This window comes from Syngnathus floridae, chromosome 13, assembly GCF_059516105.1.
Source record: "Syngnathus floridae isolate MCC-2025c chromosome 13, RoL_Sflo_1.0, whole genome shotgun sequence".
In the NCBI taxonomy this organism is placed as follows: domain Eukaryota; kingdom Metazoa; phylum Chordata; class Actinopteri; order Syngnathiformes; family Syngnathidae; genus Syngnathus; species Syngnathus floridae.
This window is the reverse complement of record NC_142425.1, coordinates 9,374,326-9,388,208: the sequence shown is the minus strand read 5'-3', so window position 1 is coordinate 9,388,208 and position 13,883 is coordinate 9,374,326. Positions and strand designations below refer to the sequence as shown.

The 13,883-nt window shown below is 43.5% G+C and overlaps 1 protein-coding gene across 5 annotated transcripts in view; it reads left to right on the top strand.

The window, feature by feature from the left end:
* The window catches only part of polrmt (polymerase (RNA) mitochondrial (DNA directed)), a 46,550-nt gene that overhangs the window by 24,551 nt on the left and 8,116 nt on the right, over nt 1-13,883 (top strand). For 3 of the 5 annotated variants that reach the window (XR_015862180.1, XM_088394448.1, XM_088394449.1), the window contains exons 4-16: nt 4,377-4,504; nt 4,745-4,843; nt 4,943-5,691; nt 5,828-5,961; nt 6,528-6,714; nt 7,572-7,721; nt 8,620-8,787; nt 8,861-9,031; nt 9,354-9,593; nt 10,445-11,230; nt 11,484-11,606; nt 12,676-12,798; nt 13,008-13,187. Coding sequence is in view for 4 of the 5 variants with exons in the window: in XM_088394448.1 (XP_088250574.1) it covers nt 4,377-4,504; nt 4,745-4,843; nt 4,943-5,691; nt 5,828-5,961; nt 6,528-6,714; nt 7,572-7,721; nt 8,620-8,787; nt 8,861-9,031; nt 9,354-9,593; nt 10,445-11,230; nt 11,484-11,606; nt 12,676-12,798; nt 13,008-13,187 (3,238 nt within the window). In the remaining variant the exon portion in view is untranslated. Of the gene's footprint in view, nt 1-4,326; nt 4,505-4,744; nt 4,844-4,942; nt 5,692-5,827; nt 5,962-6,527; nt 6,715-7,571; nt 7,722-8,619; nt 8,788-8,860; nt 9,032-9,353; nt 9,594-10,444; nt 11,231-11,483; nt 11,607-12,675; nt 12,799-13,007; nt 13,188-13,883 lie in introns of those variants that run through there. The other 2 variants (XM_088394450.1, XM_088394452.1) reach the window with 2 other exon arrangements.

Genomic DNA, 13,883 nt, shown 5'->3' with positions numbered 1-13,883 from the left:
TGGGGTTCTGGGGGGGCGATTGTAAGGAGAGAGCTGAGGAGGCGGGATCTGCAAACTCATTCATAACCATTTCTTGCAAATGAGAAAAGTTTCAATCTGTCTTGTGGTGAGGAAAAAAAATGTTGGAGTTTGAGAGAATGTACATTTTGGCTTTGGGTCTATATGCGAGCAGGTTTGTCCTTAAAAACGGAGCTTTGTGGACAGACATTCAAAATATCTGGCGCTGTATTGGTAGAGGAAGGACTTTAATTTAGCCCAAAAAAAACTTTTTTTTCAATAGGAAATTTAACTCAACGTGGCGAGACGTTGGCATTGAGTCCTGATTTCTTTATTGTCACACCTCGCATGTAACTGAAAAGTGGGGAAAACAAACTTGCAGTTTCCCTTAGAACATTCAAAGACTTGAAAAAAAAAAAAAGAAATATTTGCCAAGAGCACAACACACAATTCCAAAATGTGATTAAGTGCGCTTGTGGAAATGTGGCTTTAATAGCCTCAATGCCGCTGGCCTTTAGTTTGTCAAGTGAGGTGAAAACAAGCAATTAACCCCTTGGTGGGGATGCAAAGTTGAAAGATGCTCACGTGAGGTTTCTCAGTTAGTGCTGCTAATTAGCTCCTTCTAAAGGGCTCCTTTGAGCAGCACCCTGAGGCCAAAGTCCACCAGTTCTACTGGAAGTGGGTTGCGGGGCCGCACTTCTCGGAAAAAATGGTTGACAGTCACTTCACACTCCTTTGCATGTTAACCCCCACACACACAGTCCTTTACAACAACACACACCTCATCCCCCTCAGACGTGTTGTCTGCCTAGCCTCCATTTAAGACATCATAAAAATAAAACGATGAGAAAATGACGGGTCTGCCAAAAGCTCCTTGAGGTTACTAACCTTACAGCCTCTGTGCCATGTGTGAGAGAATTAGAGGAACGGAAAACTTAACATTGTATATCAAAAGTCAATAATAATAATGCTCAGTTCACTTCTTGGAGCAAATTGCTGACTCATCAGAAGCTCGTGGCTTATTTTCCCAATGGAATCCCGTTGTCGGTCATAAGATCTCCGATGCCATTAGCCTCCTTTTGTTTCTTACTTTGGTTTAATCGAGAGACACAGAGTCATTAAGCTCAAATCAATGGCAAAAAAAGGTGAAATGTGATCACGTCTTCACCGCAAACCGATTGAAGTTACGTGTGGAAAAGTCAGACAGGAAAAAAGTTCACGATCAAGAATCTTATTCATACTTTTACTTTTATTTGTTAGTTACAACGATTGTAAAAACATTCTTAAGATCCTCTTGAATTTTTTCTTTGGCTTTATGTTTATTGTTAATTTATGAAGAACTTTATTAATTTATGTTTATTGTAGTACTGATATCGGGGCCGATACCAGCATTATATCTTTATAAAATGACCAAATGTGATCATTTTTGATGCAACTGCCCTTTTTGACCTTTTGGAGAAAAAAAATATTGTCATCAAATAATTTTGCTGAGATGCACATAAATACACACACAATCTAAAAACTACATTCAATAACACGAGTGTACAAAGTTTAATCTGGTCTTATGCCAAAAATATTTTTCTTCCAACGACATGGAATTTTCATGCAGGTTTGTCCAATCCCGAGTGCCACCCACTCACCCGAGTAGGATGCTCTCAAGTGGTGGAACCTAATCTTTTCCCAGCAGGGATCCAAGCGCCTCTGCAAGTGTATGAATGGAGATAATATCTCTATAATGAGGCCTGTTTTGTAGCATCAAAGTAGTCAAAAGGGGCTGAAATCCGAACCCACCTCCCCACCCCACCCTGCCTTGCCCTGACAATCCCTCAGTACCAGCGCCCTTTTATTAATTGTTTTGTCTGCTTGCTAGGTCGCTTGCTTTACTGCCGTGTTTGCGTTTTAGCCGCTTACCCTTGACCTAGCATGTTGCAGGATTTCACTTGATCAAATTTTAGTTCCACTCTATATAATAATAATAAATATTTCAACATCCCGACAATGACGACACTAACTAATGTCGATGAGTCTAATGCCTGACCTCCCATGAGTTCCCTGTGAGTGACAAGTTATTCTGCCTCAATTAAGACGTACTCGTCTACACAAAATTGACACGACCTCAAGCAAAGTCATTTCACATGAGTCACTTATTAAAGTGTGTTGGGAACTCCGTTAAGTGGAATGTGAGTCACAACAGTCCAGTAAAGATTCCTTCAGTCTGGTTGTAATGGACTCAACCCGACGTTAAGTAATGTAATGTGATGAGTAATGTTTCATAATTGCGGTTTGTTTGAAAGTTTAGACGGAATGTAAAAAATCCTTAATGTGCTGCTTGGAGGCTGGATTTCTGATGTAGTTAAATTATTGTTGGGAAATGGGCTAATATTAATAACATAGAGGGATATGGCAGGAGAGTCAGCAAAATATACTTTATTGGGTATGTGAAATGTAAAAGGCATAAACGGAAATGTGTCGGTTCTTCTTTATGTAAGTGAAGACCCAATGGGTTGTTTTGTCCACATGGCAAAGGTCAGTAACTCCATGTAAGCGGACGCCCCCCACCCCCCAGCAACTCGAGCACCCCCTCATACGGGTCTCCGTGTTACTGTGGCCAGGTGAAGTCGTTTCAAAGAAAACCCTCTCTGCATCTGTTAAACAAATAAGGAGCCCCTACAAAGGTGTGCACAAGAATCCACATGATCAAAGTATACGAGAATGGCAGCCTTGTCCCGGCTCGGCCATTATCAGGCCCCATGAATGCTTGTCTTCTCTTTTGTCGGCCCGAGCATTGACAGTCACTCACCCGGCAATGACTGTCACACCAGCGCAAAGAGCCAGCCGCCGACAGGGGCCGACCACATCAAACGAGGCTGTCAAAGAGGTAGTGGAGGCTGGTGGTGGTGGTGAGGGGTTGGGGGGGCGCTCGTGAACCGTGGCAACAAACACCTCCCTATCCTCACCTAGGGCTCAGCAGCAGACACCCACCGCTGTGCTCTGAGCCGCTGCCTCCGCTGAGAAAAGATGTACTGCCAGGACCTCATTTCCCTCGCAGGAACTCCCCCCATTGCCCTCCTGGCCCTTTCTCCCTCTGTCAAGTAGCGCTTGTGTTAACCTCCAGCCTAGCGCGACACAAAAGAGCGCTAAAGTGTTTAAGAATGCTTTATGGATGCATGACAAGAGGGAGGGCGACTGCCGGGGGTCAGAAAGTATACAGGATGTGAATGAGATGAATTCACTTTTGCTTTACTGCTGAGTCACACTTGAGTTGAGCTTTGGGATGGTTCCAACCACGCCGATGCTAAAAAGACGGCTGGCCGCCAAGCCACAGTTGTTGATTTTTTTTTTCTTTTTCCCACAGGGATTAAAGAGTTAAAGAGTACAGTTGAACTGGTTGAATTTCAATTTGTTCCAATATCGAAACCATTTGAACTCTTTTGTACTAGGCTTTTGTGAATTGTACAATCTTTTGAATAGCAATTGTGGTGCCATATGTTATCCAACCACTTAAAAATATAATTCAGATCCTAATTAGAACCACTCACCTCATTGATGGAGATGGAAATGGTGAAGGAACAGGAAGGTCTTGTAGTGACTTCGATGCCATCTATAGAACCCCATAGGTCTTTAGGCATAAAACCTGGCATTACATGCATATTTTGGATAAAACTCAATGTAAAATCAAGTAAAAGTACTTTTTCAGGCTGCCTATCATATGCCCAATGGAAACGGAACTACAAGGTGTTTGCAGAGCAATACTGTCACCTAGTGGAGTTGTATATATTGCTGAGATGATTACTAGTAGGTGTTGTGAATTATAAATACACCTTGGCTACTGCAAGGTGTATTTATTTATTTATGTGCAATTTACTGGGAAGCTTGAAATTTCCAGTTCTATGATTTAAAGCTATAACTAACAATTAATTTAGTAATCAATTCATCTGTCAATTAAACAATGAATTGCTTAATTTTGATGAAAATGCTAAGGATTTGGTCAATTATTAATGATATAATTTTTTATGTTTAGTTGGTGAAGCAAATCATATAAATGGGGGCGTGATATTATATTAGTACAAGTGAGTATTTACAATGATCTATGGCGACACTGACACCTGTAGGCCGAACACAGTACTGCTCTTCAATTAAGTTAAATGCATTTCAAATATTTGGACAACAGAGAAAGAAGCGGCGGACTACCAAATGTAAATGTTTTCACTGCATTGCCTGAACTAACCGCACACTACATCATCGATGTATCTGCGATCTTCTACTTATGTCTGTGTGTAACGATAGCTCGACCTTGCGACTACTTTAGTCTGGAACAAAATGGCGCCCTAGTGCTGGGATGCAATGCGGTTATTACATGTCAACATGTCACTCCTTAGGATTTGTGCCTTGGTCAAATGTCTTAATCGGCGCAGTTTGCTGGAAAAATTAACGCCTCGTGCCCCTATTTCGGAATGTTGCCAGCGGTGTCTCTCGATGAGAAATAGCGCTGCTAGACGACAAGCAGGTGAGGCGAATGCTGGCAAGTTTGCCTTTTACGACTACTGGGTCTCATTTAAGGGCATTTATGTTATTGCCTAATTTTAATTCAAAACTGTTGTATACAATGTTTAATATTCTCTCAAGCAAATTTTGATATCGTATTAAGACAAAAGAAACTGTGTGATTAACTTAAGTAGGCTAAAGGACAACTTGGATACAAACTAAGTTTGTAAATTCCTTTGTTGTTGTTGTTTCTTTATCCCAGATACACATTTGCATTTTCAGCGAAGAAATGTTTCATTTTCGGTCCGGAAGACCGAAGATGCAAAGAAACGTGTAGTGAAACAGTCTCAGCTGTTAGATGGTGAAGTATTTTAGATAAAACATTTACATGTATTAGCAATTTGTTTGGAAATGCATGCCATTAATTTTCATCACCCACCCCTTCATTTCTCCCTCTAAGTGCTCGAGGCCAGGATCCAACAACTTCAACCTGATGGCATTGTCGATCTCCAAAAAACAAAAGTGGAATTTCTCCCTACCCTCTCCACCAAGAGACACATCTCCTCTGCCAGAACTCCCACGAACACACCTCAAGAGAACCCTGACATTTCCAAATCACCACAAACTGTTACGACGTTATCCTCCAAATCTCAGCCATCTCGCTGGATGGAGAAACTATTTCGAGAAAAGAAAAGCAAGTTGAAAAGACGGAAGCGCCTTCGGGAGAAACTACAGAAGAAGGCAGCGGAACAAACCGGCAATGAAGACATCCCCAAACTCCCCAGCACTAGTTACAAAACTATATCAATCAAAACGACCACTGAGAAGAACAAGAATTCCAATGTTCAAGCTGCTGTATCACATAAAGCCCCCAAAAGCAAACCAAAGAACCAGAAGAAGAAACAACCCAGTTCAAAGGACCAATTAACCAATGAGGAATTGGAACAGTTGGATGAAGTGCAGCTGAGGCTCATCGAGCAAGACAGTCCTTGGGCCTTCACAAATCAGCCGGAGCATCTTCTACACACCGGCGAAGAAGCCGTGGGGAACACCCGCTCTTGCATCTTCTCCTGGCTGGAGGCATGCGTATTTGCGGGGGAAATTGAGCGAGCAAATAATTTCCTGCTCAGCCAATACAGAGTTCGGAGTCGACGAGCTGTTCTCGACGCAGACGTCTACAACATCATGATGCGTGTCTGGGCCAAAAAGGTACTCTCCACCGTGACTCTAAATATCATTTAATTATCATTTGTCTATGAATTGTTATAAGTACACCTCTGATATAGAATTGACATATTTTGGCACGTATAAGTGCATTGGATATAATTTTTTTTTTTTTTTGTAGGGCACCCTGAATCTAATTGGTCAGTTGTTTATTCTGATGGAGGAAGCGGGTCTACGGCCAAATGTCGGCTCATATTGTGCTGCTCTGGAGTGTATGGGCCGCAGTGCGCAATGCTCTCCCCGAGTTATCTCAAGGTATGAAAAAGTAAACTGGCTGCTGTCCGAGGTTTAAAATGTGTGCGTTACCAAGACCTAACAGCAGGTGTCGTGCTTTCTTCAGTCTTTTAGTTTTTAAATCCCTGTATTTTGTTAGAGATGGTCACCGCAATGTTTTCTCATGCCCTATGTTACATAACTGAATTATTACCTCATGTTCATTGAATTATTATCAAGCAGGTGTTGCAATTTCAAATTCATTGCCCTTCATGACAGCTTTGTGCCTATGGGTCAGGAGTGCACTTTTTTTTTTTTTTTTCCCCACTTTGACTTCATCATGTCTAAGCAGATTTGCTGACTTCTCACATAACATGCATGATGACTTTTGAGGCATATTTTTTTTCACCGACTCGAGCAAGGGTTTTATTTGATATTTGAATAATTCCATTGCTCCATCTGTCCTTTGTATGCCAGTCACTGGCTTGCATTATCAGTGTTGTGAGATTTTTTTTTTGAATCAACATTTCACCAACAGTCATTGAGATTCTGCAACAGTTTGTAAACAATGAATCAAGTTTGGCGTGGAACCATTGTACCTCACGCAGGTGCTTGACCCACATGGAGAAGGATGGCATCTCTGTGGATGATATCTTCAGCCAATGTGTGTTCCGGCTCGATGAAAGAGACATGGTACTGAAGGCCATACACACTGTCCAACCCGACTACCAGCCCACCGGTAACCTTACCACAAGGCAAAGCTCAGCTGTGTTGGTTAAGGACTTTTACACAAAGGTATCACTCTCATCTTTTGGGACTAATACACAGTTTCTACCAAGTTTTTGTTTCTTCAAGTAGATGCATTACCTTAATTGTAAGATCCAGGTTGGCTTCCACTTAAATAACATGCCGTGCCATAAATAGACACCAACCCACCCCCGGTAAAAGCAACAACAGGGGGTTCCACTAGATGGCTGTAATTACCTTCGCAGAGACTAAAGATCTGCCTAACGTTGCTTGATTCTCAACGCTCCTACCACTCTGCTGATTTTCAAAACCCAAGCAGATATCGTTCAATGCCGGAGCCCGCTGATTTTTGCTGTTATTATCCCTTGAAGGGTAGATGACTCAAGTTCCAGCGATTCCCCTTGTAAATGATTTGGAGTGTCTCTCACCTCTCTGCTCTATGCATTTTTCAATCGTCCCATTCCAAGCATGATATTTATAGCTTCCACTTCATTCTCGCATCCTGTTTGCTTTTTTCTATCACATTGTGTCTTTGTTGACTAACCAGAATTTTTTTTTCCACACCGTTTTATAATTCACAACTGACGTCATTGGCGACCTAACGGTTGAAACGCTGCCCAAATAAACTGGCTCGCTCGATAGCGGAATAGCAAACAGGACGGTCTCTCGTGGAGCCTCGGGAGACCGTGTTGGTGGCAGAAGCTCAAGCTCATTAGAATACTGTTTGCTCTGTGTCACATGCTCATATGAAATGCAGTTTGATTTTGGTTCAATTTAGTCATTGCTCTTTTAAGTTTACATTAGGTTCCATACTAAATAATAAGATGGTGGCGTTAAGATGGTGAGCATAGATATTATGACCTTTCTTCTAACTCCAATTAATTTTTCCGTGTGTGTGTTTTCAGAGGGATACCCACCAGTACCCGAAGCTGGATTTCACTCGAGACGAACTCCGGGAACGTCTCAAATTCCAACTCAACATAGAGCAAGCCTGCACAGTCACTATTGACTCCGTCGAGGCAGTAAAGCCCATCACAGAAAGCATGGCGAAAATGGTAAGCCATCATCTGATCTTCGATCTGACACCATCTTCTGGTTAGAAATGGCTCAAGAATGTTACCAGGGGTCGAAAAAAAATCTCCAGCCTACTCTATGGTTCATATTATTCAGGAACTTTTTATTGGACGCTTCAAAAATGTGGTGAATCTTTGTCTTATTTTCACTACTAAGGCATTTTGGAGGGCATCCATTGTCCACTACAAGTATGGAGGAGAAGAACGGGTTATCTTTTTTTTTTTTCTTTCTTTATAAACCTTGGCATTTACAGTCCTGGCTGGCTCGTCTGCCTCTGCAGATGGGCTACGTGGGAAGCGAGTAAGCCGAGAGTCCCTAGTGGCCAGGAAGCATTTACAGACACAGCGACCGACAGGCAGGCCGGCAAGGCAGAGTAATAATGTATTGTAATAGAAGACCCCGGAGAGGAGACAGTGAGAGTCACCTTTCCATCTACCGTCCAGATTGTTTCTGAAACCACTACACTGGCTGGTTAAAAAAAAATTCTGATCACAGATAAAGTATTATAGTTTTTACTCTGAGAAAGTGTCGTATCAGAACCTTTGAGAGAAGAGTTGACTTTAATCTGGCTTTGACTTTTACACTGAACTCAGGTAAACTTTGTGTGCGTTCACACAGTGAATTGGCGTAGCACAATTTGATATATTAGATGACATCATCAGCCGGCGTGGTGTTGGAAATACTTGCCACTAAGTAAGTGACAATTGCTTTTGACACAACGGCAAAGAAGAAGGAAGAAGTGTCAGGTGTTAAAGTTGACACCTCAGTTCTAGCAAAACTGTGATTTTCTTTCAGGTTTCATACTACCTTAACTTTGTCCGCCATTTTGTTTGTTGACTGTCGTTTGTGTTGTTCTCATAAGCAATGTCGTCCTTTTAGAGGGCGTTGTTTCTGGAGCAGCGGGTTCAGTGGCGTAAGGCCCTCCTCCAGGCTTTCAGGGAGGGCAAGATGATCCTGGGGAAGACCAACACTAAGGACTTCCGACTCAACCTCTATCCCTACCTCTGTCTGCTGGAGGACAAGGACTATGTGGATATCATGATACAGGTACAAGGAAATCCTGTGATTGGTTGACTCACACAACTGACTCTTTGCTGCTGTGACTCTGTGTCTGTTCCAGAGCTTTTCCACCATGCCACCCAGCGGAGAGTCCTTGATGACGTTGGCCAAAGATTTGGGCACCCGCGTTTACACCAAGTACTCGGTCTACCAGAAATACAGAAATCAGATGGTGGAAAAGCTGGCCACAATTTACAGCGCTTACACCGACCTGCTAGCCAAAGACACTGAGGTATATATTTAAAAAAAAAAAAAACACACGAGGTGTAAAGTTTGACTAGAATTTCAAATCACAGTGTGAACAAAAAATCCACTTAATATCTCACCATGAAGAAAAAATATGATTTTGCCAAGTTAGGACCTTTTCAAACAATCTAGCACAACATAAAATCCATTTTACGGACACCATTTTAAAATTGACGGTTAATCATTAATCAGAACTCGCATCGGATATAAACAAAAATAGCTGGTGTTTTCCAGCGAGCTCACTTTCTCCGAATCTGTCAGTACTCCGTACTTATGCGTGAATACATTCTATCGACATCTCCTTCTAGGCGTGTAACATCCTTCCCAGGGAGAAGTGGTGCAAGCTGGAAACGGAACACCCATCAGGGCCCACGCTGCAGGGGTGGGAATCTTCCTGGCCGCACATAGTCATTCTGGAGCTTGGAACGTACCTGCTGGACCTGATGGTCAAGAACCTTAAGATCAATAGTGACATCCTGAGTTCCACCTACGAGAGGAAGTGCATCCCCATCCTTTACCACATGTACGCGTTTCGCAGCAATCGACAGGTACGGTGTCCGCCCGCGCATCTCGACATGACATCATATGAGTGAGAAAGAGAGAGAGAGACATTTTCATGGACTAATAATGACTTGAAGCATCTGAATACACTTGACTTTGGCTTTTTTTTGTCACTCTTAAGTCAGTGTCACCTTTTGCACCCTAATATCCACTGCGGCTCTCCCTTGAGGGCAAATTATAAAAGCGCTTAGCCTCCCGCGCAAAGAATCCAGGCTAATCCCTTTTCTTAGTGCCTCTTTTTTAATTGGCTCGTTGATTGGCTGCCACCAGACTCCGCGGGAGGGTGAAGTGACCGTGTCACGGGAAAGCGCGAGGGAAGACTTTGGGGACTCGACGCACGACAAGGAGATAACTGAGCTTTCACCTTTGCGCTTACGAGGCAGTTCTGGCCGGCGCTGCCTTTGCTCTGACTTTTTTTTTTTTTTTTTTTCCTGTTGCGCACTTTGGAGGTTAGCTCATCAGGGGAGCTGCCTAATGACTTTACGACACAGCATGACAGTCTGAGCGGTGCAAAGCAATGTTGGCCTTATTTATTTTTTGCTGTCAGGTTGCTGTTTTTCTTCCCATTCAACTGTTTACAGCACATTAGCTTGAAAGCCATAGCACAAAAAAGTAAAATAACAGTGGGGTAAATCAGTTTGGTGGCTATAATTCTGAGCTTTTTTTTTTTTTTGTCGTTGACATCATGTCTCGGTATTAAATACGGGACATCCATCTACTTTCTTTAGTGTTTATTTTGTTCCTATCTGACTTTGGGATTGGTCGCCTGCCAATCAAAGGCGGTAGTACTTTTATCGTGACTGTTACCTTTGTGCTATTTTTGTCTCTCTCCGCTCAGGTGGGCTTCATTAAGCCCCACCCCATCCTGATTCAGATGCAGCAGGAGGCCATGGAGACGAAACTGACCTTCGACTCGTTCGTGATGCCAATGCGCTGCCCTCCTCTACCCTGGACCTCGGCCAAGTTTGGCGCGTACCTGCTGACCCCTGCCAAGCTGATGCGCAGTATGGATGGGGCGAGTCAGCACGAGGAGTTGTTGGAAAGATGCCAGAACCTCGACCCAGTCTTGGACTCCCTTAACCAGCTGGGAAACTGTGCCTGGAAGATCAACAAACGTCTCCTGGACATCATCATCTCCATTTTTAACGATCGGGGCAGCGAGAAGCTCGACATCCCTCCTCCCATGTCAGAGGCCCCCAAAGTTCCCTTCTTCAACCCGCAGGACGCCTCTCATACCGCCAGCGAAAAGGCCCACAAGAAGCGAGAGGTCATCAACGCCAGGAAGAAATGCAACGAGATGCACAGCTTGCGCATGGACGCTCTTTATAAACTCTCCATCGCCAACCACATCAGGGACGAGGTCTTCTGGTTTCCGCATAATATGGATTTCCGGGGGCGCACGTACCCCTGTCCTCCTTATTTCAATCACCTGGGAAGCGACGTGACCCGCTCCATCCTGTTGTTTGCTGAAGGGAAGCCGCTCGGGCCAATGGGCCTGGACTGGCTCAAGATCCACTTAGTCAATCTGACGGGCTTGAAGAAGAGGAGCTCACTGCAAGGGAGGCTGGAGTACGCCAATTCGATCATGGAGGACATTCTGGATTCTGCTGACCGCCCTTTAAACGTGCGTCCTTCTTTATTACCGTTTGATTCGTAAGCCACTCACGTGACCTCACGTCTAGCAGCTAGCCAAACGGCGCTTACCCGACTTGCGATTAGCACTGGCCGCAAATGTGTAGTCTTCTCGATCCTTCCTCTGAACAGTCTTAAAATTCTATTGTACTTCTCACTCACTAAAACCAAACGTTTTGTATCTTGGCTTGATATGAATAATGTATGCGGGGAAACGTGCCTCACGCTCGCGTTTGCCTCCTCAGGGTAAGAAATGGTGGATGAATGCAGATGAGCCATGGCAAGCGCTCGCCTGCTGCATGGAAATCGCCAGCGCCGTGAGATCTCCGGACCCGACGCAGTTCGTCTCTCATTTTCCTGTGCATCAGGTACCATTAATGTTTTCCATCATCGTTGTGGTTTCATTCAAAGAGCTGTTACAACAATGAAGACTATAAATGTACTGTATAGTCACATGATTTTATTTTTTTCATTCACACTTATCTCCATTTTATTATTGTGACTTGGTTATTAAAGTGCAAAGTAGTGCTACTTCATGAATGGACCTTTGACACTTCAAAATGTTATCATCATGTAGTATGTGATTCCAAACAGGCTTCTTTGGTTCTTTTCAAATCCTGTTACACAAAATAGACTTGGCGTTAACAAAATAGTTTGGCCATCTGCCCAATGTTGTCTCTCCATGTGGTGACAGACAGCATTCTTTTCTTTCGGAAACTATCCAATTCAAACTATTAGATTTGAAATTACAAAAGAAAAAAAATCCAGGTTTTGCATGGCCTACCTTAGGGACAGAGAATAAAGTCTCTGGAACATTGCCACTTTATTCACGTTGATGAATGTGCTTTGTCCTCCATGATGAAACGTGATGTGGAACATGAGGAGCCTGTAGGAAATCACATGCATCATCAGCGAGACAGCAACCAGGAACATTTCAGTTGTTACATGGTAGAGCTAAACGGGTTGGGGGAAATTAATCCATTTTGCAACCAATCAGATTTGTTATTAAGGCAAGACGATGCAATTAAAAATAACAATAATAACTTCCTTCAACTAACAAGAGGCTTGAGATTTTCTGTTGAATTTCTTATGTTATAGTGCCAAATGCAATAATGAATCAATCCTTTATATGCTCTATAGAGGATTACTATAAATTAATAAAAGTAATTGGAATATAGAATGAGATCCTCAGCTCATTGTCTATCAGGCAGCCTCCAGTTCATACTTTAGCTCAGGATTATGACATTAATTATTCAATTAATTATCAATAAATTAACACCTTAACCTTTTGTTTTATTCTTTTTTCCAAGCTGAGTTCCTGCTCTGATGAATCTCTTGTGTGCTTAATATATTTTTTTCATGATCCATTTCCCCTCCATATTTTCTGTCCTCATTTCCATCACGTGGCTGCTGAATCTTTCCCACCATCTCTTCCAGGATGGCTCCTGCAACGGGCTCCAGCACTACGCCGCACTTGGCCGCGACGTTATTGGCGCCACGTCGGTCAACCTTGTGCCCTGCGACGTGCCGCAGGATGTCTACAGTGGAGTGGCGCAGCAGGTCAGATGTTGCAGATGTTTTTCTGACAAAAAAAGGCTTAGACTAAAGTCGTGTATCGGCACCACAGAACGTGACAATTATTTTGAACACAACATGGTGCAAGATGTGATTGTGCAGTTCCTAACCTTGTGGCCTTGATTGCATCAAATTGCTATGAGAGTTGGCTGCCTCCTTTTTTCCCCCACAATAGCACACGCTTTTCGTTTCAGGTCGAGGGGTTCCGAGCCCGCGACGCCGAGAGCGGCCTGAAGATCGCCCAGGTCCTGGAGGGCTTCATCAACAGGAAAGTGGTCAAGCAGACCGTGATGACTGTTGTCTACGGGGTCACGCGCTACGGGGGAAGGCTCCAGATCGAGAAGCGACTGAAGGAGATTGATGAGTTCCCAAAGGTACAGTAGTGAGCGAGCGAGGTGAGGGGAGGAAGGGGAGGGGGTTCCCTCACGCTGCACGTCGGGTTTATTTTTAGCACGGTCTCTGCTCAGGATCTCCTCCATCGTATGTGGGGCGCTCGCTGGTAGGCGTGAAGCCCTCTCTGCTTCCGCACATTTATCTCACAAATGATAGAAACGGAATAAATTGTCATCACGTTGACATTGACGCCGCAGATTTACGAGAACGGCCACTTCCACACGCCCGATCGCAATGCCGTGAAATATTAGACTTGTGTGGTTGTATCGATGAGGCCAGGAGTGGATGGGAACAAAGAAGAGACATGTGATACTGCACAGCTATTTTTAGGCACAAATGGTAACCATCTAATCTTCTCAAATCGGACACATTACCAAAAGTTGATGTCATTTCCAGTGCCATAGTGGCTGTGCTAGCTATTATTATCATCTCACACTCAGGAGTGTCGTTGCAGATTACTTTTGCATCATGTCCCCCTAATTGCTTCATCAGGGAATTTTTGAGAAGTGGCAGCAGAGGGATCCATGGCTGATAAGGACAAACTGGAGTTCCATAGGAAATAGTCCTAATGAGTCTTAAATCTTCTCTTATGTTTGCAATATATGCACAGCGGAAGTCAAACTGCAAACAATTTTTAGTACAACCATAAAGTTGGACTGCAAACTGTCATCATTGAT